Here is a 23917-nt window from a genome sequence, read left to right on the forward strand (position 1 = left end):
AGACTTTGCGGCAGAGGAGGCAGGCAGTCAGCGGCAGCATTCAGTGACGTCGCTCACCCACTCACTCTGCATCTCCAGCCAGCCAAACCGCCCAGTCATCCTCGCTCTGTTGCCTTCCTTCTCGTTTCCATTGTGGCTTTGTGATTCTCTGGTCAAACTCGTGCACAACAAACAGCCATCATCCTCCAACAGCCAACAGCTCGGGATCTAGGCCTCCATTGACTTCAATCGACACGCTCCACCCCAGCACACATCGCCCATCATGCCCCTCCCGGAAATCACAAAGACGATCGAGCCCTACTTCCTGCTCAAGGAGGACAAGCTGTGCGAGATTGTCGAGTTCTTCAAGCAGGAGCTCGATGCAGGCCTGACAAACTACGGCGAGGACGTCGCCATGGTGCCGACCTTTGTGCCCGGCGTTCCGGATGGCTCGGAGCAAGGGTGAGTGGGGCGCGGGGCGCGGCCAGCCGAGCTCGCCAGACACGGCGTGCGATGCTCCGCCGCGATGCGATGGATGGAGCCGACGCAGCTCACACACGCCCACAGCACCTTCCTCGCCCTCGACCTTGGAGGCACCAACCTCCGCGTGTGCGAGGTCCGCCTGCACGGCAACAACAAGTTTGACATCAAGCAGCAAAAGTACAAGGTGTCGGAGGAGTTGAAGCAGGGCCAGGCGCGCGTGCTGTTTGGTGAGTCGACGGCGAGCGTGAGGGCCGCGAGAGTGTGCGCGGCAAGGAGCTGGCCGGTGTGCCGAGCTCGATCGACGCCGACGCCCTCCGTGTTCACCGTCGTCCTCCCCCGCTGACTCATGACCAGACTACATCGCCGACTCGGTCGACGCCTTCCTGACCGACATTGGCAGCGACCTGCAGCCCGAGGGCAACGAGCCCCTGCTGCTCGGCTTCACGTTCTCGTTCCCCGTCGAGCAGACGGCCCTGGACAGAGGCAAGCTGCTCACCTGGACCAAGGGGTTCAACGCCAAGAACGCGGTCGGCAACGACGTTGTCAAGCTCCTCCAGGACGCGTTTGACCGCAAGCATATCCACGTCAAGTGTGTGGCGCTGGTTAATGACGTGAGTAGCGGAGCCGGGCGAGAGGGTGTGGCTTGCGGCTGGCGATGGGGCTCGGGAGGAATAGAAGCATGCGCGGGGGCGCGAGAAGCCGTCATGTTGCGTTGCGGAACCCCACACTAACACGCCCGCCCAGACCGTCGGCACCCTCCTCTCCAGGTCATACCAGAACGGCCCCGCCCTCATCGGCGCCATCTTCGGCACGGGCACCAACGGCGCGTACATTGACCGCACGAGCACCATCAAGAAGCTTGGCAAGGACAAGGTTGCCGAGCTCGAGAAGGGCGGCGAGCACGCGGGCGAGTACATGATTGTCAACACTGAGTGGGGAGCATTTGACAACAAGGTGAGTGGGGGTGTGTCGGCCGTGCACGCGTGCACGGCCACAACGATATGCGCCTAGGCTAACCCGCCCCAGCGCCGCTGCCTCCCCGTCTCCATCTTTGACAACAAGCTTGACCGCGAGTCGATCAACCCGCGCAAGCAGGCATTCGAGAAGATGGTCTCGGGCATGTACCTTGGCGAGATTACGCGCAACATTTTGCTGTTCCTGATCGACTCGTCGCTGCTGTTTGACGGCCACAGCTCGGATATCCTCAACACGCACTACGGCTTTGACGCAGCCTTTGTGTCCAAGGTGGAGGGCGCCAAGACGGACGACGAGGTCAAGGCGGCCATCATCGACGACCTCAAGGTGGACGTGGCGAACGTGCGTGACTCGGATGCGCCGCTCGTGCGCTGGGCCGTCAACATTGTCGCCGACCGCGCGTGCACGCTCTCCGCGACGGCCATTGCCGCGATCGTGCTCCACACCGCTCCCAACAGGCGCAAGGAGGAGGCGCAGACCATCGACGTCGGCGTCGACGGCTCGGTCGCAGAGTTCCTGCCCAACTTTGAGAAGCGCGTCCGCGGCGCCCTGCGGCAAGTCCTCGGCGAGGAGACGGAGAAGAAGATCACCATCGGCCTCGCAAAGGACGGCTCGGGCGTCGGCGCCGCCCTCGGCGCGCTGACTGCCAAGAAGGCCGCCGCGGCCCACGGACGTAAAGTGTAAATATCGTAACGCGGTATAATCGCCCCCAGGCGGCGAAAGTAGCTTCGTGCATGCAGTCGTGTTCGAGGCAGGGGGGGTAACAGGGGTGCACGAGGGTGCAGTGCTTGATACTCGGACAGCCGAGGTGGTCGATGCCAACTTGCCGCGACGTTCGGCAGTCCGATCCCTCCCGTCATGTCAGTCTCCTTAGTCAGGTGTGTAATCGATCGTCATGCCGCCCGCCGGCCAGTCCCTTGACAACGACGACGACGTAGTAACAAACCAAATCATCCCCTCTCAAACGCAAACCGCCGGCCATACGTCACAATACACGCTGCATGTTATACACGAGGTCTATCGAATCCCTGCAAATCCTTCTCGTCTTACACAAGCACCGTCTAAATCCCAAGAAACTGTGGCGGCACGTTGGCCGCTCCGCTCGCACTCGGTACAATGCACCTTGAAGGGCGCTTACTGCCGCCGGCCTTGCTGCGCCGCCTGCTGCTGCTCCGGCTGGATATCCGTCGGCAGCCAGGGCAAGAAGTTCCAGTTGGGCTGCTGCTGTCCCGGGCCGGGCTGGGACGCAGAAGGGTTGGGGCCGTTGGGAGCCAGCCCGCCGCCCAGGCCAGGCATGCTCCCGACAATGCCGTTGCTGATCGGCAGGCCGCCAGACTGCTGCCGCAGCAGCTGTGTCCAGAACTCGGGGCTCGACGAGTCGCCCAGCATGTCAAAGTTCATGACGGCGTAGTTGAGGTTGTGGAGGTCGCCCGCGTCGAAGAAGTCGGGAGCGGCCATGACAGCCTCGCTGCCGGGCATGCCCGGGAAGCCACCGCCGCTTCCCCACGCCGCACCACCCTGGCCGGTGACCGCTGCGATAAAGCCAGGCGTCGGGGGCGCCGTGGAATCCGAGGTCGATGCACTCGGCCCGGAGCTGGCGCCCGGGGCGTGGCCGTTGGGGTCCACGGGTGTCGGGTGCTGTGTTTGTGGTGTACCCTGCTGGCTCTGACCAGGGAGGCAGTCGAGCGTCTGGCCGCCCGTGCCCTGCTCGTACGCGGCGTGTGCTTGCTGATGAGCAAGGACACTTGTGGCAAAGGGGCCGAATTCTGGTGCGCCAGGTGTGCCGACTGAAGGGGGTGGGTCGGATGCCTCATCATGCGACCTCTTCGTGTTGGGCGAGACGTTCTCCATGCCCTTGAAGTCGCCTGTGGACTCGCGGGCGACTTCGGTGATCAAGTCTGTCATCTTGCCGGCCTGGCGCCAAGTGAGCTCCATCTCCTTGAGGGCGGCAATGACGCGCTTGACGTCGTTCATGCACCTGTCGCGCTCGTTTTGGCGCTGGCGAACGGCGTACACGTTCATGAGGAGCACAATGGCCGCAGTCGACGCCGGGAGCGCGAATGCAATCGACACGGCGTGGCCAGGAAGCGTGCCGTACTGGCGCCCACGGCGGAGTACGGCGTCGAGAATGTTGCAAATGGAGCGGGCGGCGTTGCTGCAGATGGCGAGGGAGGGGAAGCCGACGTTTTCGGGGTGCTTGCGGGTCGGAATGAACGGTCGGTGGATGAGGATCTGGACGTAGTAGTAGTGGGCGTAGAGGACAGCAGAGTGCTCAAACAGGCGCTTGTCGGCGCGCGTAGGGTCCCAGCGGAGGTTGTCGGGCACCGAGTCGGCCCAGGCGTTGAGCGCGCTGTCGAGCTCGACGACAATGGCACGCTGGTCGGGTCCGTGCTCGGGGAGCTTGTTGACGGCATAGATTGTCCGGAGGGCAGCGCCGAGGACGTGGTCGAGCTTGAGGAGGTGAGTGAAGGCAGCGATCGCGGGGTCTGGGGGCAGGCCTGGCGGCTGCTTGAAGTCGCGGTCCGGGTCACCCGTGTCCCAGTACTCGTCATCAACAGGAATAGGGTAGTCGGCGTCAAAGTCAGAGTCTTGGATGGCGACGGACCGGCCAATAGCTGCACAGCTAAGACGGTCAAAGTGGTACAGACACCAGAAGGCGCGGTTGTAGAGTGCACGGTCGATGGGGTTTGTGTGGACCATTGTTGAGCGCACATGGATGCCGATTTCCTGGGCTTGGCGGATACCCGACCCAGCGACGAGCCAAGCGAGGTGGGGGACGGCACTGCCATTGAGGAACAGGCACACGAGCACCGTGATCTGCAGGTCGAGAAGGCTAGGGCCCTGGAGCCACGACTTGCCCATCTTGATAACGGCGCGGACATAGACCCAGCCGGCAGAGTACTTGAGGGTACCGTCGCGGTCGTTGCGGAGGCGCTCGCGGCCTTCTTCTGTCGTTGCGCAGTCTGCGGGCCAGTAGACTCTCTCGTCGTCCGTGTAGCGTGCGCCGTTGGCAAACACCATCAGACACATCTTTGCAAACTCGGAATTTGTGCTCCAGAGCCCAGACTGGTACTGGCGGGTGAAGATGGAGCGGTTGAGGAGCGGCATCATGGGGTTGATGTGTTCAAAGTATCCGTCGATCAGGCGACTTGCCAGGTCCTCGTCGGGCCAGATAGAGTAGTCTAATGGGTGGACATTCTCCGTCGCGATGACCTTTTCCCACTCGGGCACCATCCAGTACTCTGTCCTGCGGGACGAGTTGAGGCGCTCAAAGAAGGTGACATCGGCCTCCGAGTACTTGAGCTCGTTGACCAGTCTGACGAGATGCGCGCCCGACGCCTTGCCGTGGAAGCGGAAGGCCTCGTGGTCTCGTATGTTCAGTTTGATCATGGCGTGCGCGAGGCGGCTGTGCTCACCGGCCTCGACTTCGTCATCTGGAGGCCGGTTGGGATCACGCTCGTGGTGCTGCCACGGCGCGGGGCCAAGCACGCGGGGTGGGGGGCTCGGCGCCGCCGCTGCAGTCTGCGGCGAGCTGCCAATCGCTGAGCCTGGGTCGATGGCCGGCGCCGCCTTGAGCGCGGGGTACGGCGGGATGGCGAGCGCGCGCAGCTGCTCCTGGTAGCTGCCGAGGTCAAAGTCGTCGCGGTCCGGCGTGGGCCCCACGGTCGACACGACATCAAGATTGGGGTGAAGCTGATTGAGCAGGCGCTCGAGCCGGCCACAGCGCTGCTCAAGGGTCTCGATGTACCCCTTGGGCGGGCCGCGGCGCTTGGCCGCCTCGACGTAGGTGCACTCGAGGCCGTATTCCTGGCAGTTTGCGCACTTGCTCGCCGAGTTCGAGTTCATCGGGCCCTCGCAGCGAATCTTCTTCCTGTGGTGGCGCGTGAGTCATCATCCCATCATCGCGCACGCAACAATTCCGTCCCACAAGCCCGCCGCACTCACCTTCGACACACATCGCACGCGCGCTGCACTTTACGCCGCTTGGCCTCGGCCTCGGCAGCGAGCTCGGACGCCGACGGGGTGCGCGTCGGCCCGTTGATGCCCGGGATGGTAGGTTTTGTCTCTCCTGGCGAGTTTGCGCCCGACGCGCGGCGCGACGAGCCAGAGCCCGTGCCCGTGCCGGCGCCGAGGAAGCCATAACGGGCGCCGCTGCCGCCTGGCGGCCGCGGACTCGTGTCGCTTTCGGGGGTGGACATGGACATTGTGCCCGCAGCAGCAGGAGCAACAAGGTGGGGCGTGTGTCACGCCGTGTCTGTGCTGGCGGCTGGCTGGAATGGAATGGGATGATGGATGCGGAAGGTGCTGCTGCTGCTGCGGTGGGAGGGGGGGCGTCGTTGTCGGTGAGATGGGCAACAAGTCTGGTCGTTGTAGTAGTGTGTGATGCGAGTAGTAGTAGTAGTAGTAGTAGTACCGCCGTGGGCCGTGTGGCGTGGAGTGAGTGAACGAGTTTGAGTCGGCTGATGCGACTCTATACGACCTAGTTTAGTTGCAATAGCCTGGATGGCTAGCAGCTGTTGTCGTCGTCGTCGTCGTCGTCGTCGGTCGGTCCTTGCTCTTCGATGTCGGCGTGGGCGCGTGGGCCTTTTTTGAAAAGCCGATAAGTCAGAGTGAGATATGTGATGCAGTCTGGCTGGTCCAAAGTGGCCGCAATGATGATGACTTTTAATGGGCGCAAAGGGGGAGGGACAGCGGCGGCGGCGTCGACCAACGGACAACTGACTCAAGCCGTGTATGTCATGACTGGACTGGCAGCCAGTTGTGGCATGGGTCTGCGTGGGGTGGGACGGCCACGGCTGCTATCACACCGCCTGCCTGCCTGCCAGCCACACGCCTCCGCGGCCTGTCGGCTACAGTGGTCAAGGCGCGGCGACACACACACGGGAGCAAAATGAAATGGCATTTCAGCCCAGCCCGGCTCAAGTCGGGCCTAAGCCGGCGTCAAATGCCTGCCAGTATCACTTTACTGCAGTCACCGATGCCCGAAGCTCGTCACTGCTGCACAAGCGCCGCCGGCGAGCGAGCCCGCCCCCGCCCCCACTCACCCATGAGCGCGATTTCCACACTCGCTCGCTGCTTGCCCCCCCAGGGTCACATGCTTGCCCACATGCCAAAACTCGCTTCCATTGGAGCTTCTGGGCCGCGAGCCGAGCCACGAGCCAGCGAGCCAGCGAGCCGTGAGCACCGGAAAGGCCTTGCATCATGGGTCCCGGACACGCCCTGCCCTCACCGTCTCGTCTCCGAGCCACCGCGCCACGCACGCCGACTAGCCGACCTACAGCGTCAGCCAAGACCCTCCCCCTCGGGCTTCTGACTTTCCAATCGGTAAAACAGAAAAACCAAAGCGCTTCTGGCGTAATCTATGCCGATACAACACTGCATGCTCGTACGACCCAACCCGATTCTAGCCGCGCTCACGGCCGAGGCATATCTCTGCCTATGCGGGCTGCAGGAAAGGGAGAAAAAAAGACAGCCACAACAGACAGACCCCTAGTGCTGGCCGGGACCGGCGCCGGCTCCATGCTTTCCCTTGACCTCGCCCTTGTTCCAGCGCTGGATCAAGAGATTGACAGGTTGCTGCTTCTCGGGGCTCGACGATCGACTCGAGCTGCCACTGCCACGTCGAACAGGCGGCACTGTAGCTGCGGCTGGAACCGTGCCACCGACGCTGCTGCTGCTGCGGACTCTCGTGCTCTGATCCGCCGAACCGGTGCCGCCGGCTCCCTTCTGTTCGGGTTTCCCGAAGCCGGCCGCCGGTCGTACCACTGGGAACGAACGCCCAGACGACGACTTGGAGTAACCATCCACCTGGGGCATGTCGCCATGCTTGACGGCTTGTCGAAGCGAGGCGGGCTTGGGCTGCGTAGCAGGGGGAGGACGTGACGATGGCGCCATGCCGCTGGCCGGAACCGACGACGCGTCGTCGCGGCTTGCCGGGCCCGCTCCCGGTGCCGACGATACCCTATCAGCGGTGTTACTGGGGTTGTTGCGCAGCGCTTGAGGCTTGGCAGCGACCGTGGGGGGAGGCTTGTGTACAAGGCTTGGTTTACGCGCAACCCCACTCGGAGGTCGACCGTGCCCGTGTCCGTTTGCCGATAGGACGGATGTGTCTTTCTTTGGAGACGTAGGTCCAGTCGACAAGGATTCGTAGCGAGAGACCATGTCGTTGATGCTGCCACGTCGAGCATGACTCGGCTCGGCAGCGTCGGCTGTTGACGCAGAGACCGGTGGGCTCGTGGGTCCACCGTACATGGTTTGGGGTCGTGATCGCCCAGACGACGTAAGCCCCGGCGACGGCAGTGGCTGCTCAAACCAAGATCTACGTCTTGAAACTCCAGGAGACTGCGAGCCGTGCTCCTGCGATCCTGACGATGGGCGGTGCTCTGTACGATACGCGTCTTCTGGCACCGCCTCGTCGTCGCTCGAGTCTATCTCGAGAGACGAATACGTGGGCTTGTTTGCCGTGGACGGAGGCGATGGTGACGGCGGACGAATCGGCGGCGCGTTCCGGTTGTTGCCGTTCCGCATGGCTTCGAGAGGAGACCACTGCTCCGAGTTGAAGTTTCTGGAAGGGCGAACGGCAGAGATGGGAGGTAACGTGGCACGCTGTGCCGCTCCCTCCAGCTTGGTGGGCGTGGCTTCCGTCTTGGTCAAGGTAGGTGCCGCAATGGGTGCAGCTGACACGGCAGCTGGCTTGGGAGCGACAACGGGAGGTGTGACGCCGAAGCGCGACCCCGACGTCTTCTGGTTGGACAGCTGCGGCCTGAGCGAAGGCAAAAGCACTTGCGATGACCCCTCGTCGTCGCCCAAGAAGTCGTTGTTGGCGCGGCTTGGGGGCTCTTCGTCATCGTCACCTAACAGGTCCAAGTAGTCGGCCGTAGGGGAAGGCTCGCCCGAGTCGGCCTCGAGAGGCGGTCGGAGGTTTTGGTCCGCCTTGAACGCCGTGCCCGTGACCTGGGTCGACCGCGGGATTGGCTTGATGGTCTCGGGCAACGTGTGCGAGTGCGAGACGCCAAGGTTCCCTCCTGTAAGGTTGGCCTTGACAATAGATGGGCGCTTGGCATGGGTGGGTTTCGGTGATGTGGGAGGGGGCGTGGCCGACTTCTCGCCTTCGAGGTCGTCGATAGAGGGGAAGCGCTGCTCGAACGTGAGCTCGCCAGCAGGGACGGGCTTTGGTGATGGCGGGCGGACGACAGGCGATGGGGGCTTCTGTACGGTCGTTGGCGATGGCGGCTTGGGCTTTGTACCACCAGTGAAGGAGTCGCCGAAGCCTGATACACCTGCAGGCAGTGTGGGTGGTGGAGGTTGTCGGGAAGCCGAGCTCGATGTGAAGCTGCCTCCGAAGGAATCGCTAAACTGCCGAGAAGCCACCGGCGTGGTCCTGGCCGAACCAAACGAGTCGCTGAACCCTCCAGGGGTGTTGGCACTCGCGGGCGACTTGATCGGCGCGCCAAACGCATCGCCGAACCCGCCGGGCGACGGCGCTGGCTTGTTGCTCTTCGACGGCAGGCCAAAGGCATCCATTCCAGTCTGCGGCGACGGCGTGTTGCGTTTTGGCTGTTCGCCGCCAGTGACATTGAGTCTCTGTAAGACTGGCTTGGATGGCATGTAGGAGCTTTGCGGTCGAGGTTTGGCGCCGGCAAAGCCTCCAACGGCTCCGTACATGCTCTTGACAGGGCTGGTCGACGGCGCTGGCTTGTCGCCCGTGACCTGCAACTTGGGCTTGGTTAGCTGCGCCGGCGCAGCAACCGGCGACGCCGATGCCGTGACGCCAGGGGGCAACTGCGGCATTGGTGGCAGCCGTCCGATCTGCGGTGGCTGGCTGGCCGACATGGAATCTCTGTTGGGCCGACCACGGCGCTGTGGAGTGATGGTGCTGGCGAGCGAAGGCTCTGCCGCTGCCGCGCTCGCTGACGCCTTGGCGTCTGTAAAGTCGAGCGAGTTGTGCTTGTCTGCCGCCGGCTTTGGCGGTGCCTGTTGGAAACCAGATGCACGGATATTACGATTAGGTGCGGGGTAGTCTATCAGTGGGCGTGTGCCGCTCATCTCGTGAGCGACTTTGAGAACTTCGAATACGGTCGGTCGGCGCGCGGGGTGTTCGACGAGCATGGATGCTGGGGGTTAGCTGGGCAGGCTTTGCTGCAACATACCAATTAGGTGCTGGAGCTTGGGCGAGTAGATGGGGAACTGGGGGAATGTGTACTTTGCATTAACAATGGCAAGGGTACCATGCTCTTCGAACGGCGTCGTGTAGTAGCAGAGTTTGTAGAGCAGCACGCCGAGTGCCCAGACGTCTGTGGCAGGTATCAGCCATCGTCGCGTATCGATAAACAACTATGCCTACCACTTGGGAGACCGACAGCCCAGCCGAGCATTGGCTCGACCATCTCTGGACTGCGGTACTGCAGGGTCGTGTGCTTGTTCAGATCGGCAGCCAGGGCATCGGCCTGCGCCTTGGACGTGGGCGGGTGCGCGGCCGGGAATGTGGTGGAGCCAAAGTCGCACAGCTTGAACGTCAACGGCGTCGGTCGTCCAGGTGTCGGCGCGGCGTGGAGCGGATGTGAGAGGACATTCTCGATTTTCAAGTCGCGATGCAGGAGCTGGGGCGAGCAAGCGTGCATGGCCGCAACGGCCTCGCATACGTCTGTAAAGATGTTGAGGATTTCAATCTCCTTGAGCCTGTCTCGAAGCCGCTTATTCAAAAGGTCGATGATGCCACCACCTGGGCACGTCAGCTCGTCTCAACCAGGCGCACGCGACACGAACCCGAACAAAACTCCATAAGGATAAACACCTCGTGTGTGCCGTTCGGCAGGCGGTTGTGTGCCGAGTCGAGAAACTGCACTAGGTGCGGAGATGGCGGGAGTGATTTCTATCCGCGTCAGCAGCTCCCCGGCGCCAACGTGTCAGACACTGCCAGCCACAAACGCACCATGACCTCGATCTCCTTGCTCACGTCGGCCCAGACGGCCTCGTCCTTGAACGCGATGCGCTTGAGGCAGTGCTCGGTGAACCCCTTCTCCCCCCACCTGCCTTTGGGCGTGCTCCCCCGCGGTGGTGGGTAGATTGGCTTGTCCGAGCTGGTGAGGTAGACGTGGGCGTACCCGCCCTCGGACAGATACCGCTCGACGCGGACGACGTTGTTGCCGACCTTGACCATCTGGCCGGGCGGCAGCGTGCCCTTGTGCCGGGGAGCCGGGTGCTGCGCCTGCTGCTGCGGAGGCGGAGGAAGAGGAGCCGCCTGTTGCTGCTGGAAGCCGCCGCCGCCAGCATACGCCGCCGCCGATGGTCGGTACCCTGCCGGCTGTGCAGCGTACTGCTGTGGCGGGCTCATGACGCCCGGCGCGTACATGCCACCATGATGCTGAGGAGGGACGAATCCCGGGCCCGGACGGACGGGGTAGTTGACCGGCGGTGCACCATAAGCTGGGGCGTGTCCCGAGGCGTACATCGCTCCGGCGTCGACCTTGGAGGGCCCGAGCAGCGCACGGGACGGAGGTTGACGAGGAGGCTAGCCGTGTCGGGGGGGGCGTGCTATAAGGCGTGGAGCGTGTCCGCGCGCTTATGCAGACAAGGGGAGTGGGTGAGAGAGCAAAGAGATGCTCGCCGTGTATCGTATCTTTGGAGATGAGCGAGATTTGTGATGGTGTGCTAGAGTTGGAGCCAAGAGAAGTGGTCGCAGTTGAGCCAAGACGAAGCGGCAGTAGGGCGGCACACACCACGCATCATCACTGACTGCTCCTGCTGGCCGACTGCTGCCCGCACAGCGTGAGCGTGGCTTGGTGGTGCGTTCAGTTGCCCCGCGCCACCGACGCCGCTGCTGCGTGCCGCATGCCGCGCTGGAGTGATGAGGGAATGCCACGTGGTTTATGACGTGGAGTAATGTATCAGTGGACGGTTGTAGATGACGTAACAAGGGGGGAAGATGTTGTCGCGTGTCTTGTGATCCTACAATTGTCGAGATCAAGTAGAGTGAGCAGCGCGTATGCATGAGACATTGAGTAAGATAAGACACATCGGCCGGAAAGCCGAGTCGCCCTAGCGTGGGGGGGTGTGTGTGGTGTGAGATGGTGTGTGTGGGCGGTGGGGTGAGTGATCGCATGCCTCGTCCAGCCGGCGGCTTGCAATGGGCCCCAGAGAGGTGGTCGCCTTATCGCACCCAGCCAGCCAGTGGCCAGTGGTGGCCAGTGGGCGACTAAAAAGTCAGAAGCAACGATGGCCTTCCGCCGGCTGCTATACGCGCGCCTAGGCGCCAGAGTTGCTTGCGGGTTCCACGCGGCCTCGGCGGCACTGCACGCCGACACCCGCCCGACGCTGCCGGCGCACACGAGTGATTGCTGCTGCGCGCTTGTCCGCGGTATCGGGCTTGAACCCACCCTCGCTTATGACGCGGCTGCTTCGGATCTTGCACAGTGGGCTTTTCACCCGCTAGTGGCCCATTTTTGCGCTGATCACCTGCCAGGCTGCCTGGCTTAGCAGGGTTTCACCCAGCGCGCATACCGCGCTTATGCGCCTGATACGCGCCAAGGTGACCCAGAACGACACCCCAGTATGTGCCCCGCCCGGCCGCTCCACGACTGCCTGCCTGCCTCTGGAATATAAAACACCCAGAGCATGCATCATCCACTCTCCCCATTCACTCACTCACGACCAGCACAAGAAAAATAGACACCATGGCCCCCATCGCTACCCCCGCCAACGCCTCGACTGGCCCCTCCAAGGCCAAGTACACGACCCAGGAGATTATGAACCTCGAGTCCGAGTACTCTGCGTGAGTGGCGCGACGCGGCCCGTGGTGCCCGAGCTCGAGCTGACCCCAACAGCCACAACTACCACCCGCTCCCTGTGTGCGTACAGCGGAGGGTTCGTCACGACCCAGCTAACATTTTGCAGCGTCTTCGAGCGTGGAGAGGGCGCCCACGTCTGGGACCCCGAGGGAAACGAGTACCTCGACTTCCTTGCCGCCTACTCGTGAGTCTTCTCGCGCCGGCCGCGCTTTACCGCTATCAAGAGCCTATCTGACACGCCCAAAGCGCCGTTAACCAGGGCCACTGCCACCCCGAGATCCTCAAGACGCTCGTCACCCAGGCGTCCAAGCTCACGCTCTCGTCGCGCGCCTTCTACTCGACCGGCCTCGGCCCCTTCGCCGAGAAGGTGACCAAGATGTTCGGCTACGAGATGGTTCTGCCGATGAACACTGGTGCCGAGGCCGTCGAGACGGCCATCAAGCTCGCCCGCAAGTGGGGCTACGAGAAGAAGGGCATCCCAGAGGGCAAGGCCAAGGTGCTCTCTGTCGACGGCAACTTCCACGGCCGCACGATCGGCATCATCTCCATGTCGACCGACCCCGAGTCGCGTAACGGCTTCGGTCCCTTCCTTGACAACGTCGGCCCCGTCGTCGACTCCAAGGTCATCCGCTACAACCACCCCGAGGACCTCGAGGCCGCGCTCGCCAAGTACGGCGACGAGGTCGCCGCCTTCCTCGTCGAGCCCATCCAGGGTGAGGCCGGTATCTACGTCCCCGACGACGGCTACCTCGCCAAGATTGCCGAGATCTGCAAGAAGCACAACGTGCTCTTCATCTGCGACGAGATCCAGACTGGTCTCTGCCGCACCGGCAAGATGCTCTGCCACGAGTGGGACGGCGTCCGCCCCGACATGGTCATCCTCGGCAAGGCGCTCTCGGGCGGCATGTACCCCGTGTCGTGTGTGCTCGCCGACAAGGAGATCATGCTCACTATCAAGCCTGGAGAGCACGGCTCGACGTACGGCGGCAACCCCCTCGGCTGTGCCGTCGCCATCACTGCTCTTGATGTTCTTGTCAACGAGAAGCTCGCCGAGCGCTCCCAGCGCCTGGGCGAGATCTTCCGCCAGGGCGTCAAGGACCTCAACTCGCCCTTCGTCACGACGATCCGCGGTCGCGGTCTCTTCAACGGTGTTGTGATTGACGAGACCAAGTCGACCAAGGGCCGCACCGCGTGGCAGCTCTGCCTGCTCATGAAGAGCAAGGGCCTCCTCGCCAAGCCCACCCACGTTAACATTATCCGCTTCGCCCCTCCCCTCGTCATCTCGGAGGAGGACGTCCGCAAGGCCGTCAAGATCATTGGCGAGTCGCTCGCCGAGCTCGACACGCTCGAGGTCATCCCCGGCGACGGCGAGCACCACTAAGCGCGTACGCGTAGACAGCGAGCGCGTGTAGAGGGCGAGCTGGCTAGCCGCCGCAGCCCATGTACTAGTACGGGACAGGACTTCACTGTAGTAGTACCCCATAGCATGTTATTATGAACCAGTTATTTGGAGACAGTCTTGGCGAGTGCGAGGGCAAGGGGCGATACGCGCGCGTACGGCGGTGCGAGCGATCAGGGTGGCATTGGCAAGGGTCGCTCGCTATCTTCGAGCCGGTCAGGCCGGTGAGGATCGGTGAACACCGGCACGAGGTGGGCGGATAACGCGCGTGCAGCGGGGTAGGGGTGTTGTGGTCCGCCCGGCGGCAACTGACCGCCCAGGACGCGCGGTATGGATACATCACAGGACACGCTGTATGGATATGTACATGGTTGAAAGGTTGAATGGTTACACTAGTCATAGTCGCGGTTTCGCTTCCTCCAATTAATCCCCTGGTAATACGACCTGTCGTCAGCAGAGCCCACGACCAAACTCACGAGGTATCGCGCTCGCGCGAGACGCCAGCCAGCTCGGCGAGGTTGAGGCTGGGTGTCAGGTAACCAACCAAGGGTCTCACTACCTACTATCCGCCAGAGTATCCGACCTCGGCGTCGGCGTTCGGCTTCGGTGTCGCCTTCCACGCACTGCGGCACCACACGCAGGTGGCGGGCGCTGACTTTGCGCGCTGGCGGGTTAGCTTGGCGGACGTTTGTTGCAAACCCACGGCTGTTTGTGACCACATGGCGAAACACTGCGCGTGGAGGGCTGCGGGTCAGCTATGTGACGCGGAACGCACAACTGACGCTTGCCGCACCCCCCGTCGGAGAGGTCGAAGACTAGCCCGTTGGCGGCGTGCTCTGCCTCGCTCATCTCCTCGAAGCACCTGGCAGGTCAGCGCAACACAGAGGAGTAACCTACACTGGGCAGTCCTCGCCGATCGAGGAGAGGCGCTTGCCCTCGTCATCCGCGCTCTTGTCCTCTGGCTCGGCTGGTGCCTCTTCCTCAACTCGCGTTGACCCCGTGGCCTTGAGGAACGCCGCGCGCACCCTCGGCGCGACGGCCACGTCGGCCGCCGCGGGCACGGCATCCATGACGGCGCGCAGCTCGCTCGTCTGATGGGTTAGCGACGACGCGTACGAGGAACCCACCAACAGCGCGCGCTGGTACCACACTGTGCTGCCCAGGGGTACCTTGAGCACCTTGAGGCTGGTGTTGTCAGACCTTCCTCGTGCAGGAGGACCCACAAGATGAAGATGATGTGCTTGCAGGGCGAGTTACCCTTCGCGAAGTCGGGGCAGTCGCAGCTGGGCAGGTGGGAGATCTCGACGGTCTGGTGGGTCAGGTCGCGTCGAAACGCCTATAACCCACGTAGACGTTGCCTGTTGAGCCGAGCTGGTAGGTGAGCGTAGCAGGCATACCTTCAACCTACCACTTTGAAGACTGATGCTAGGTTCTCCGCCGAGCCGGTGTCCTCTCGGTCGACCATGAACTGGGGCGTCAGCTAGTCCTGAGGGTGACGAAGCAGACACACCATACGCTGCGACATGACGCGTTGGGCTGGGGTCAGCTGGTGTGACGATATTTACAGCTCACAGCGCTGTGCAATGGCGACGGGACACCTGGTGGGTCAGCGACTGCGAGAACATGTTACCCACTTCGCGCGTTCCCTCAATGCGCGCTTCTCCGGCTGCTCGGCGCGCGCCGCAGCAGCCGACGAGCTCTCCGCCTCATCCGTAGATGCGGCCGCCTTCCTCTTCTTGGCTGGTGGTGCGCTAGAACCCAACGCCATCAAGAAGGTGTTCAAGAGGTGAAGCGGGAAGTGGAGAAAGGTTGCGGTCAATGTTGTGTGTTATATGTAGGGCTGACTGGACTGGATGGGGTGAAACGCGTCCTGCCTAGTGCGTCATTTGGGCTGGCGCGGGCACGGGCCCTGAAACACTCATTTAGCCATCTTCCTAGTCTTTCCCCATCTCCGTCAGTCATATCATCCTCTCATCTTCATCCACACCATCAAGCAATAAGCACTCAACCACTACACACCCACTCTTACTCTTCTTACACCTAACACACATGAAGCGCCACTCTGGCCTCGTGCGCGAGTGCGAGCGTGACTCCACCAAGGCTTACCGGACCACCCTCACCCTCTCGACCGCCACACACCAAGTTGACACTGCCCCGCCGCCGCTCCTTCCCCCCACCAAGGACCTCAACGCTCACTCCGTCGCTGATAACCTCACCGCTGCTGACCGGTTCCGCGGCTTACTTGACGACGGTGACGACGGGGACAAGAACGAGGGGTGGTATTCGTGGAAGGGAGAGCTTGCGGCGCACCAGCTCGCCCAGCAGCGTGTCCTCGGCGCCCAGCATCCATGGTCGCTTTCCTCGCTGTATAATGTTGGCAGTTCTGAGAAGGAGGATGTGAGACGCTAATCAATTCTCCATGCTGACATCTCCCAGGATCATAGCCAGTCATCCGACGGTGTGTCAGCTCGACGCCCTTCGTGGTAGCACAGCTGACACCTCAGCCGAGGACGAACCCGGCAGCTCACCCCCCACCACGGCCCTCTTCCGCGAAGCAGGCTGCGACATCACCCTTCCCCAGTTCGCAGGCGACACGTTCTTCCCCCACATCCCCCGCCTGGCGCTCGACCCCACTCTGCCCAACATGGCCGCCGAGCACCCCGCGCGAGTGTGGAACGTGCTCCTGCACTCGCTCCCGCCCGACCTCCAGCCCATGGTTCAGTGGGAGTACGAGGAGGTGACACTTTTAGGGCAGAGTGAGGCTGGACAAATATGCTGTCGCTAACAGCCCCCAGTCGACGCCGACTTCATAGCCCACCTCACGCTCATCCTTCCCCCGTCGCACCCCGTCATCACGGCCCATCGCCTGTTCAAGGTCCTTCCTGACGACCGCTACTCGCCTGAGTATCGCGAGGTCGTCAAGCTGCTCGGCGGGTCTAAGACGTGGTCTGGTGCTCCCAAGAAACTCAAGGTGGGTGTGACATTCTCCGAGGAAGCACCCACGGCTAACAGTCACAGGTCGACGCACAAAACCACGCCCTCGCGGCTTGTATCGCTGACGACGCGCTCAAGTGGATCTACTCGCCTAACGTTCCGACTGCCGAAGAGGACGAGTACAACTCTGACGGGGACAGTGTTCGCGAGGTTGTCAAGAACCCGGACGTGATTGACGTCGACGACGATGACGACGATGACAACGATCCCGAGAATAACCACGAGGGCATCGGCAAGCTCCTGGCAATGATAAATAACGCGCGATCCACCTGGACCTCTTCGCACAGCTCCTCGCTCTCTTCGTGCTCGCCTCCCCCGGTGACTCGAACAAAGGTGCCCCGTCAGAGCAGCGACTACCTCCAACAGTCTTCTCTATTCCAGAAGAACGCGCAGCAAGCTCCCCCCGCCGTGCGGCGCCCGAGAAGCGGTCAGTTTTTCATTGTTGTTGACTCAGACGAAGTGAACTGACAACACAGTGACACCGATCAACATCAGCAACGGGATTCCCGTGCAGTTCGGCGCCGATGGCGGACTCCGCATCGCCGAGTCCCGGGCGCCGACTGTGCCACCGGCGGCCAGATTAGCCACAACCCAGCCGAGTCTGTGGCGAATAATGGCACCCAGCACGACTGGCAGGCTCGTCTCGAGGGTGGGTTCCGAAGTCGTGATTCCGCTCACCCACCAGACTTCTGCCACGCCTCTGGCCTCCTCTCCCCAACGTACTCCCAACTCATTCTCAAGCACCGCGGCCACGCTACCAAGTTCCTTGGCCAGGTCACCGTCGACGGCGAAGTCTTCACCGGAGGGTACGTGCGCAGCGATGATCCCGTGGCAACGTGGCTGACCACACCCTCCAGCGTGCCGACCGCTAGCCTCAAGGAGGCCCGGCAGCAGGTGGCGTGGATGGTGTACACGGGCCACTTTGGCCAGCGCGGAGCGCTGCCGTGTGCCAGTGCCGCGAGTAGCCCCCGCGCGCGTTTCATCATTTCCGTGCAATCTACGCAATCATCCAGTTCGTTTCATCGCATTTCATAGTATGTCGAGTGCCAAGCATGTAAAAGCAGTGTCGACGCGCCAGCGATGTGTGTGGAGCGGTCGTCTGAGCAGCCTGCCCGCTGATAACTCACTCGTACGAGGAGGCCGATAGGTGCGGGTGGGTGGCGGGTGCCTGAATTGGCCGCTCGCCCAAGGGGTGGGTGACGTCGGCGCACTGTTTTCAGCGGCGACGACGACCGGCTCCGTATGAAGGATGCGTGCGATCCAGGCCAACCTGCGAGCTTCTCTATCAATCTCAATCGCACAATCAATCTCAAACCCTTCATCTTATCAGCCAGTCGTCGCCATCCCACCCATCAACAACACATAGGCACCCCACATTGACGCCGGCATCATGGCCGACGAAGGCACACTACTCCCGCCGACGAGCCTGCTCGAGAGCGTCGTGGCGAGCGTGACGAGCAGCGCGCTCGAGGCGATCGCGACAGCGATTGAGAGCCCACCGTCGCCGAGCACAGGCAGCGGCACAAGCGACGAAGACGTCCCAGAGGGCAACTACGTGATCGTGTGTCTGTTGCTGCTTCCCAACTAATGCCGCCTCAGAACACGCTCATCGGCCTCGTCATCGTCCTCGGCGCGTCAGTGCTCAACGCGCTCGGCCTCAACCTCACCAAGCTCGACCACCTGCAGCAGCAGGGCATCCCGAAGCGGCAGCGCAAGAAGGAGTACCTGCGCGGGCTGTGGCTGGCCGGCATGGGCATCTACGTGTGAGCTGAAGTGTTTCTGAGCACGAGCTGACCCCGCAGCGCATCGCAGATATGTACGTCGGGCAACGCGCGCCGCACGCACCCCCACGCTGACACGTCACAGTCGGATCACCCCTCGCGCTGCGCTACCTCCGCCCGGACTGGGTCGCGCCGCTGGGTGCCAGCTCGCTCGTGTTCAACTTTCTGTTTGCGCGCTGGATGGTCGGGACGCGTGGGTCGTGTGTGGCGTGAGCCAGCTGACAAGGCAGCCGTGACGACGTCGGATATCCGGGGCACGGCGCTGATCGTGTTTGGCGTCATTCTGATCGTGGTCTTTTCGAGCATCAACCACGGGCTGAAGCAAGAGCTGAGCGTCAGCGAGTGAGTCGCACGCCGGGGTGGCGATTTACGGACGACGAGGCTGACGCGCGTGCAGACTCAACACGCTCTGGGGTCGCGGGAGCTGGATCGCATACTTCATCTTCCTCATCCTCTTCATCTTCGGGACGTACGTCGTCGCCGACCTCTTTGGCAGAGTGACGCGCTCGCGCGCGTCCTTCTCCCCGCTGCCGAGCCCGACGCTCGGCCTCGGCGCAGGGCTGCCCGGTTCGCGGCCGACGCCGCCGTCCAACCCGATCGTGCGGGCGTTCCGCGGCGCCAAGGCAAAGTGGCGCGTGTGGGACAACTTCTGGCTCGGCCACCTCGAGCGATTCTTGGCAAGGACGGACGACGGCCGCGTGCTCTGGTTCGAGGGCATCGGGTGGGCGGTCGCCGGCGGCTCGTTGGCTGGACTGTGTCTCGTGTTCACCAAAGCCGTCGTCAAGATCTTTTGGAGACCAGGCCACCCGCTGGTTCACTTCACGCCGCTCCTCACGCTCGTGCTGCTCACCATCACGGCTGTGCTGCAGATCATCTGCCTCAATAAGGCGCTCCAGTGCGCCGACACGGTCGTGGTCGTCCCGCTGTTCTACGCCGGGTACACGGTCTTCGGGTTCATCAACTCGCTCATCTTCTACAACCAGTCGGGGCAGTACGCACGCTGGGTGCTGGTGGCCGTGTTCTTGTCCATGGGCGTGTTGATTGGCGGAGTTGTGAGTTGACAAAGGTGCGGGAGGGCCAACTGACACCCCAGGTCTTACTCTCCACCAAGGAAACGTCGGAAGACGCCGGCCACACGGTCACGACGTCGCCGCCCGAGCCCAACCTGCGCCTCCGTCCGCGCGACCACACCTCAGCCGACGGAACGAGCTCGTCCGTGCTCCCCAAGGAGGGGCAGGAGGCGGAGGCCACGCCAGCCCCGGCCGAAGAGGTGCTGTGGGAGGTCGGCAGTGTCAGCGAGGACGGCGGCGACGACGACGAGCACGAGCAGAAGGGCGTCGGCGGCACCAAGGGAAGTAAGGGTGAGCGCGGCGGCCTGCTGCTCGACGAAGACGACGACGACGACTATGGCCACGCGCACCGCCCATCGACAACCACGCTGCCCGAGGACGATAGAGACGAGGAGGACGAGACCGAGCAGTTTGGCGCGTTCGTCACGCCCAACAGCAACAGTAGATTGCCTTGATAACCACCTAGATGCTATAATGTGTACACTGGTACGATGATGTGTGCTGCATGCAATGAACCAAAACAAACTAACAGCCTAGGCTTACGCCTTGGCAGCCTCGGCGGCGGCGGGCTGAGCGACGTCGGCAAACTCGAGCTCCTCGACCTCGGGCGCCTCAAACTCAAACTCGAGGCTGTCGCCGGAGAGCGCATCGACGGCGCCGGCCTCGAGCACGACCCAGCGGTACTTGAGGATGTCGTACGCGACGACCTCGTCGGTGGGGAGCAGCTCGATGCCGGGGATGTTACGCACGACGCGCCAGAACTCGTTGACCTCGTCGGTGGGCTTGAAGGGCGAGTGGACGAACAGCACCGAGATGTCCTTGGGCGGGCCGAAGCGGAGCGTCTCCTTGTCGTCCGACAGGGCGCGGCGGGCGACATTGGTGCCCGGCCACTGGCCCTCGTTCAAGTTCTCAACCACACGCAGCAGACCACCAGCGAGCTTGGAGCTCAGCGCCGTCCTAAGACCCAGCTCGCGGACCTTGCGGGGCAGGTCCTGCGCGTGGTCGCGGTTGTGGAGCGGGAAGATGGGGGCACCGCCGCGGCGGGTACCGCTCGAGCGGTCGCCGACACGCGCGCGGCCCGTGCCCTTCTGCGGCGAGATCTTCTTGCCGCTGTAGGCGACGGTCGCGCGGGTACGCGTGTGCTGTGTGCCCTGGCGCAAAGTGGAGAGGTACCACACGACGTTGCGGTGCAGGATGTCCTTGCGCAGCGGCTGGCCGAACACCTCGGCCGGGAGAGAGACGCCGCGCGCTGTGCCCGAGGTAGGCGTCGCGCTGGCGAGCGAGGACAGCGGGTGCGCGATGGGCTCGTACGGATCTGACGGGAGCGCGTGCAGCACCTCGCCGCGAGAGAGGAGCGACAGGCGCACCTGTGCCCGCGCAGACGTCAGGTCCTCGAACGCGAGGTTCTGCGGCAGACTCGCGTCGGCCGCAGGGGCGGGGGTAGCGTGCGTGTGCGCGCTGTCCGCGGCGATGGGCGCCGGGGAGGGGGCGGACGCCGAGGTCGACGAAAGGCGCAGGCTGCTCGGCCCGGCGACGGGAGCGCGGGCAACGGGGCGGAGAGCCTAGATCATTAGCGGCCGTGCTGCTGTGCCATAGACGACACTCACACTGCTCAGTCTTGGTGCGAGGCGAGCGGCGGCCTTCATCGTCGTTGTTGGTGTGGTCGATGCCGAAGTGTGCGCCGAGTTCAACTTTCTGATCTCTGAAAGACGAGGGGTTCCGGAGATGGATGGCGGGAGTATTCTCACGTGGCAGTGACGTGCCTGGCGCTACAAGAATGCCTTTTCATGTCAGTGGTGTTGGCCAGATGGCGGGCTATGCACAGGTTGTTGGATTGGGGAGCAGGTGTATCGCATGTGTGTATGGTATAGAGTACGGCGGCGTGGTTGTGGCACGCATGGGGAGTACCGGGTGTGGTACTGTGACCGACCACACTGTACCGCGAAATGCCTGCCACTCGAGCCACCGCGAGCCACGATCCTGTCCGCCTGCCTGCCTCCACGGACTCGGCGCGGCGCGGCGCTGCAGGACGTCGTGTGGTCTCAATCAAGCACCGCCTATTCTGCCCCATTCCTCGGCGCTCTGACACTGATTGAGCAAAGCCCCCCGCGGCGCAACGTTGCCAGGCCAGAGTAGCCAGCTTTGCTTCCCGGGCCGCTTGGGCGGCGAGGTGATCGTCTGAACTGGGTGTGCCGCGGTCGTGACGCACTGCTGTGCCACGGACGTGGCGCACTACACGGGACGGTCCCAAGCCCCTTTACAAGTAGATGTAGACGGGCATCATCGTTTGAGCTGTCCCTACGCCGTCCTAAAGACATGTTGGGGCGACGCTTGGAGGATCCTCGCCCTGCCAGCCAGCCAGCCGCAAGTGTTAGCCCTCGTAATCGGAGTCCTGGACAAGACGTCTTGCGAGAACAATTGGTGCTTGCATTGCCCGTTTGGCCGTCGTCGGAAGAAGAGAGATGAACACAACAAGCACACTGCGCTTGCTTCCACTCTGCGCTTGCTTCCACTCTGCGCTTGCTTCCACTCTGCGCTTGCTTCCACTCAAGCCGCTGAGCCGGCAGATGCACCCTGGAGCCATCGTGAATATCGGATAGGACTGTCGGCGATAGGCCACGTGTTTGCCACGTTATGCCACAACAACCTAACTCCGAGTCGCCGAAACGGGTCTCACCCTGGCTGGAGTTTCGCTGTCGTCCAGGCTGGCAGCCGCAGCCTGGATGGCTCACGAGCCAGGCTGCTGGCAGCAGCCAGGGTGGGTGCACCCGCCCGCTCGTGCTCCTGCCAGACTGCTCCTGCTCGCCGCTGCTCCTGCTGCTGCTCGCTCGCGACCATTACGCTCTCGACTGACATCTTGACAGTCTCCACAGCAAGATCGTGAGTGTTATCGCGGCGACCACGGCACGCACACGACAACGACGGACAAGGGACAGTGCTGACGCTTTGCGCTCGCCATCGACTACTACTACCTCGAACGAACACTCGAACTGTTGAACTTTTGAACCGCTCGTTGTGACCTCGTTGCTCTCGTGCAAATCGACGTCTCCACCTAACTTCGATCTCGAACGAAACTCCCCACTTCTACACTCCCCTCCCTTCCTCTCGACGTTCCTCTCACGTCTCACGGCACACGCGCTCGCCCACACAGAAAATGTCGGCCGTCCAGACCTTCGGCAAGAAGAAGACTGCCACCGCCGTGGCTCACGTCACCCCCGGCCGCGGCCTCATCCGCCTCAACGGCGCCCCCATCTCGCTCGTCGAGCCGTGAGTATCGCGCCGTGGTGGACCGAAGAGCTGGGAGGCATTGGGGACGGGATGGGACCGATTCGAGGTCTGGTGGAAATTTGATGGTGGCTTGGGAGGCAAGGCCAGCGAGCCTCAGCGACAGGCAGGTCACGGGCAGGAACGACGACGACGCTGGGGCCGGTTCTGTCGCTGCGACGCACGCGCTGCTGCGTGCCCGCATGCGTCGTTGCAGAGCCCGGGGCTGAGCCAAAAGGACGACGAGGATTTGAGATGGCGACGGCGGCACCTTCCTCCATCACACATGAGCCCCACTGACACCCCTCGCAGCGCTCTCCTTCGCTACAAGGTCTACGAGCCCGTCCTCGTTGTCGGCTCGGAGAAGCTTGCCAACCTCGACATCCGTCTCCGCGTCAAGGGCGGTGGACACGTCTCGCAGCTCTACGCCCTCCGCCAGGCTATCGCCAAGGGTGTTGTCGCCTTCTACGCCAAGAACGAGGACGCCGCCTCGGCCCTTGAGCTCAAGAAGACTCTGATTGCCTACGACCGTACTCTCCTCGTCGCCGACCCCCGTCGCGCCGAGCCCAAGAAGTTCGGTGGTCGCGGTGCCCGTGCTCGCCGCCAGAAGTCGTACCGTTAATCGACTCGCCCAGATGGTTGTCTCTTATTGGCGCCTGTTTACACAGGTCGTTGCAGGCTGCTGGGAGACGGCGAGAGTTCGCAGCATTGGGGTATGTATATCATGACCACAGTACCGTTTTGCATCTGGTTTCGGCAAGAGTGGGGGATATGGGAAGTGGGGGTGGGGCAGGCAGCCCTTGGAGGGTTAGAGTCGGCGGAGCTTGGTCGCGCGGCCGTCGCGTTTGTCTGAGAGCGGCGTGGGTGTTGAGTGGCGCAGTCGGGTGGCAGAGGTGTTGGCGGCAGGCTTGCAACATGAGACGCATGGAACACGCAGGGGAGGGGCAAGGAGAAGGTGGTCTGTGCGGGTAGAGTGCACCGGTCCGCGGACAAAAGAGGCGTAGCCGTGCTCCCGACGCCGGAGGAGCGAGGGAGCGAAGGGAGCGAGCGAGCAAGGCAAGCAAGTAAGCAGTGCGTGCGACCATGCAAAAACTGATCTGCAGGACAATGTGCATGAGGTGGTTATGGTGGTCATTGTGTGTGTCTTTGTCTTGTCGTGTATGCGGTGCACTGTGTGTGCTGCAC

At 62.8% G+C, this 23917-nt stretch overlaps 9 protein-coding genes across 12 annotated transcripts; 5 read left to right on the forward strand and 4 right to left on the reverse strand.

Moving 5' to 3' along the window:
- The first annotated feature begins 10 nt into the window (after positions 1 to 10).
- On the forward strand, positions 11 to 2189 carry glkA (Glucokinase). Its single transcript, XM_062774476.1, has 5 exons — positions 11 to 441; positions 547 to 689; positions 817 to 1073; positions 1207 to 1416; positions 1489 to 2189. The coding sequence occupies exons 1-5, from the start codon at positions 263 to 265 to the stop codon at positions 2119 to 2121; spliced, it is 1422 nt and encodes a 473-aa protein (XP_062630460.1). The 5' UTR covers positions 11 to 262; the 3' UTR covers positions 2122 to 2189.
- Positions 2190 to 2317: 128 nt separating this feature from the next.
- acu-15_3 (Transcriptional activator protein acu-15) lies at positions 2318 to 5977 on the reverse strand. Its single transcript, XM_062774477.1, has 2 exons — positions 5383 to 5977; positions 2318 to 5308 (listed from the first exon to the last, which is right to left on the reverse strand). The coding sequence occupies exons 1-2, from the start codon at positions 5640 to 5642 to the stop codon at positions 2572 to 2574; spliced, it is 2997 nt and encodes a 998-aa protein (XP_062630461.1). The 5' UTR covers positions 5643 to 5977; the 3' UTR covers positions 2318 to 2571.
- Positions 5978 to 6801: 824 nt separating this feature from the next.
- ppk30 (Serine/threonine-protein kinase ppk30) lies at positions 6802 to 11110 on the reverse strand. The gene is made up of 5 exons (XM_062774478.1): positions 10370 to 11110; positions 10204 to 10309; positions 9782 to 10159; positions 9588 to 9731; positions 6802 to 9551 (listed from the first exon to the last, which is right to left on the reverse strand). Exons 1-5 carry the CDS (start codon positions 10886 to 10888, stop codon positions 6928 to 6930), a joined length of 3771 nt encoding a protein of 1256 aa, XP_062630462.1. The 5' UTR covers positions 10889 to 11110; the 3' UTR covers positions 6802 to 6927.
- Positions 11111 to 12078: 968 nt separating this feature from the next.
- Positions 12079 to 13737, forward strand: otaA (Ornithine aminotransferase). The gene is made up of 4 exons (XM_062774479.1): positions 12079 to 12208; positions 12261 to 12284; positions 12331 to 12408; positions 12471 to 13737. Exons 1-4 carry the CDS (start codon positions 12111 to 12113, stop codon positions 13603 to 13605), a joined length of 1335 nt encoding a protein of 444 aa, XP_062630463.1. The 5' UTR covers positions 12079 to 12110; the 3' UTR covers positions 13606 to 13737.
- A 252-nt stretch (positions 13738 to 13989) lies between these two features.
- Zswim2 (E3 ubiquitin-protein ligase Zswim2) lies at positions 13990 to 15391 on the reverse strand (the record flags this gene model as incomplete). Its single annotated transcript, XM_062774480.1, has 13 exons — positions 13990 to 14067; positions 14100 to 14147; positions 14187 to 14287; positions 14327 to 14367; positions 14406 to 14485; positions 14521 to 14714; positions 14751 to 14808; positions 14847 to 14932; positions 14971 to 14994; positions 15032 to 15091; positions 15134 to 15159; positions 15196 to 15221; positions 15258 to 15391. 13 exons carry the CDS (start codon positions 15389 to 15391, stop codon positions 14016 to 14018), a joined length of 930 nt encoding a protein of 309 aa, XP_062630464.1. The 3' UTR covers positions 13990 to 14015.
- A 281-nt stretch (positions 15392 to 15672) lies between these two features.
- Positions 15673 to 17652, forward strand: LOC62_06G007958 (uncharacterized protein; the record flags this gene model as incomplete). Its single annotated transcript, XM_062774481.1, has 8 exons — positions 15673 to 16020; positions 16060 to 16081; positions 16128 to 16379; positions 16419 to 16594; positions 16642 to 17044; positions 17165 to 17266; positions 17303 to 17423; positions 17475 to 17652. The coding sequence occupies 8 exons, from the start codon at positions 15673 to 15675 to the stop codon at positions 17650 to 17652; spliced, it is 1602 nt and encodes a 533-aa protein (XP_062630465.1).
- Positions 17653 to 17783: 131 nt separating this feature from the next.
- LOC62_06G007959 (uncharacterized protein) lies at positions 17784 to 19957 on the forward strand. 2 transcript variants are annotated; one of them, XM_062774482.1, is made up of 7 exons: positions 17784 to 18178; positions 18217 to 18380; positions 18420 to 18433; positions 18484 to 18591; positions 18617 to 18740; positions 18796 to 19450; positions 19492 to 19957. In XM_062774482.1, the coding sequence occupies exons 1-7, from the start codon at positions 18008 to 18010 to the stop codon at positions 19921 to 19923; spliced, it is 1668 nt and encodes a 555-aa protein (XP_062630466.1). In that variant the 5' UTR covers positions 17784 to 18007; the 3' UTR covers positions 19924 to 19957. The 2 variants fall into 2 exon arrangements, with proteins under 2 accessions (XP_062630466.1, XP_062630467.1); XM_062774483.1 differs by having other exon boundaries at positions 18629 to 18740.
- rplD (50S ribosomal protein L4) lies at positions 19956 to 21138 on the reverse strand. Its single transcript, XM_062774484.1, has 2 exons — positions 21076 to 21138; positions 19956 to 21030 (listed from the first exon to the last, which is right to left on the reverse strand). The coding sequence occupies exons 1-2, from the start codon at positions 21112 to 21114 to the stop codon at positions 20008 to 20010; spliced, it is 1062 nt and encodes a 353-aa protein (XP_062630468.1). The 5' UTR covers positions 21115 to 21138; the 3' UTR covers positions 19956 to 20007.
- A 1048-nt stretch (positions 21139 to 22186) lies between these two features.
- rps1602_1 lies at positions 22187 to 23468 on the forward strand. Of its 3 annotated transcripts, XM_062774485.1 has the most exons (4): positions 22187 to 22226; positions 22342 to 22348; positions 22620 to 22735; positions 23045 to 23468. In XM_062774485.1, exons 1-4 carry the CDS (start codon positions 22192 to 22194, stop codon positions 23352 to 23354), a joined length of 468 nt encoding a protein of 155 aa, XP_062630469.1. In that variant the 5' UTR covers positions 22187 to 22191; the 3' UTR covers positions 23355 to 23468. The 3 variants fall into 3 exon arrangements, with proteins under 3 accessions (XP_062630469.1, XP_062630470.1, XP_062630471.1); XM_062774486.1 differs by lacking the exon at positions 22187 to 22226 and having other exon boundaries at positions 22300 to 22348; XM_062774487.1 differs by lacking the exons at positions 22187 to 22226; positions 22342 to 22348 and having other exon boundaries at positions 22351 to 22735.
- Positions 23469 to 23917: the final 449 nt, after the last annotated feature.

The sequence above is a fragment of the Vanrija pseudolonga genome, chromosome 6 (genome assembly GCF_020906515.1).
Source record: "Vanrija pseudolonga chromosome 6, complete sequence".
NCBI classification, from domain to species: Eukaryota; Fungi; Basidiomycota; class Tremellomycetes; order Trichosporonales; family Trichosporonaceae; genus Vanrija; species Vanrija pseudolonga.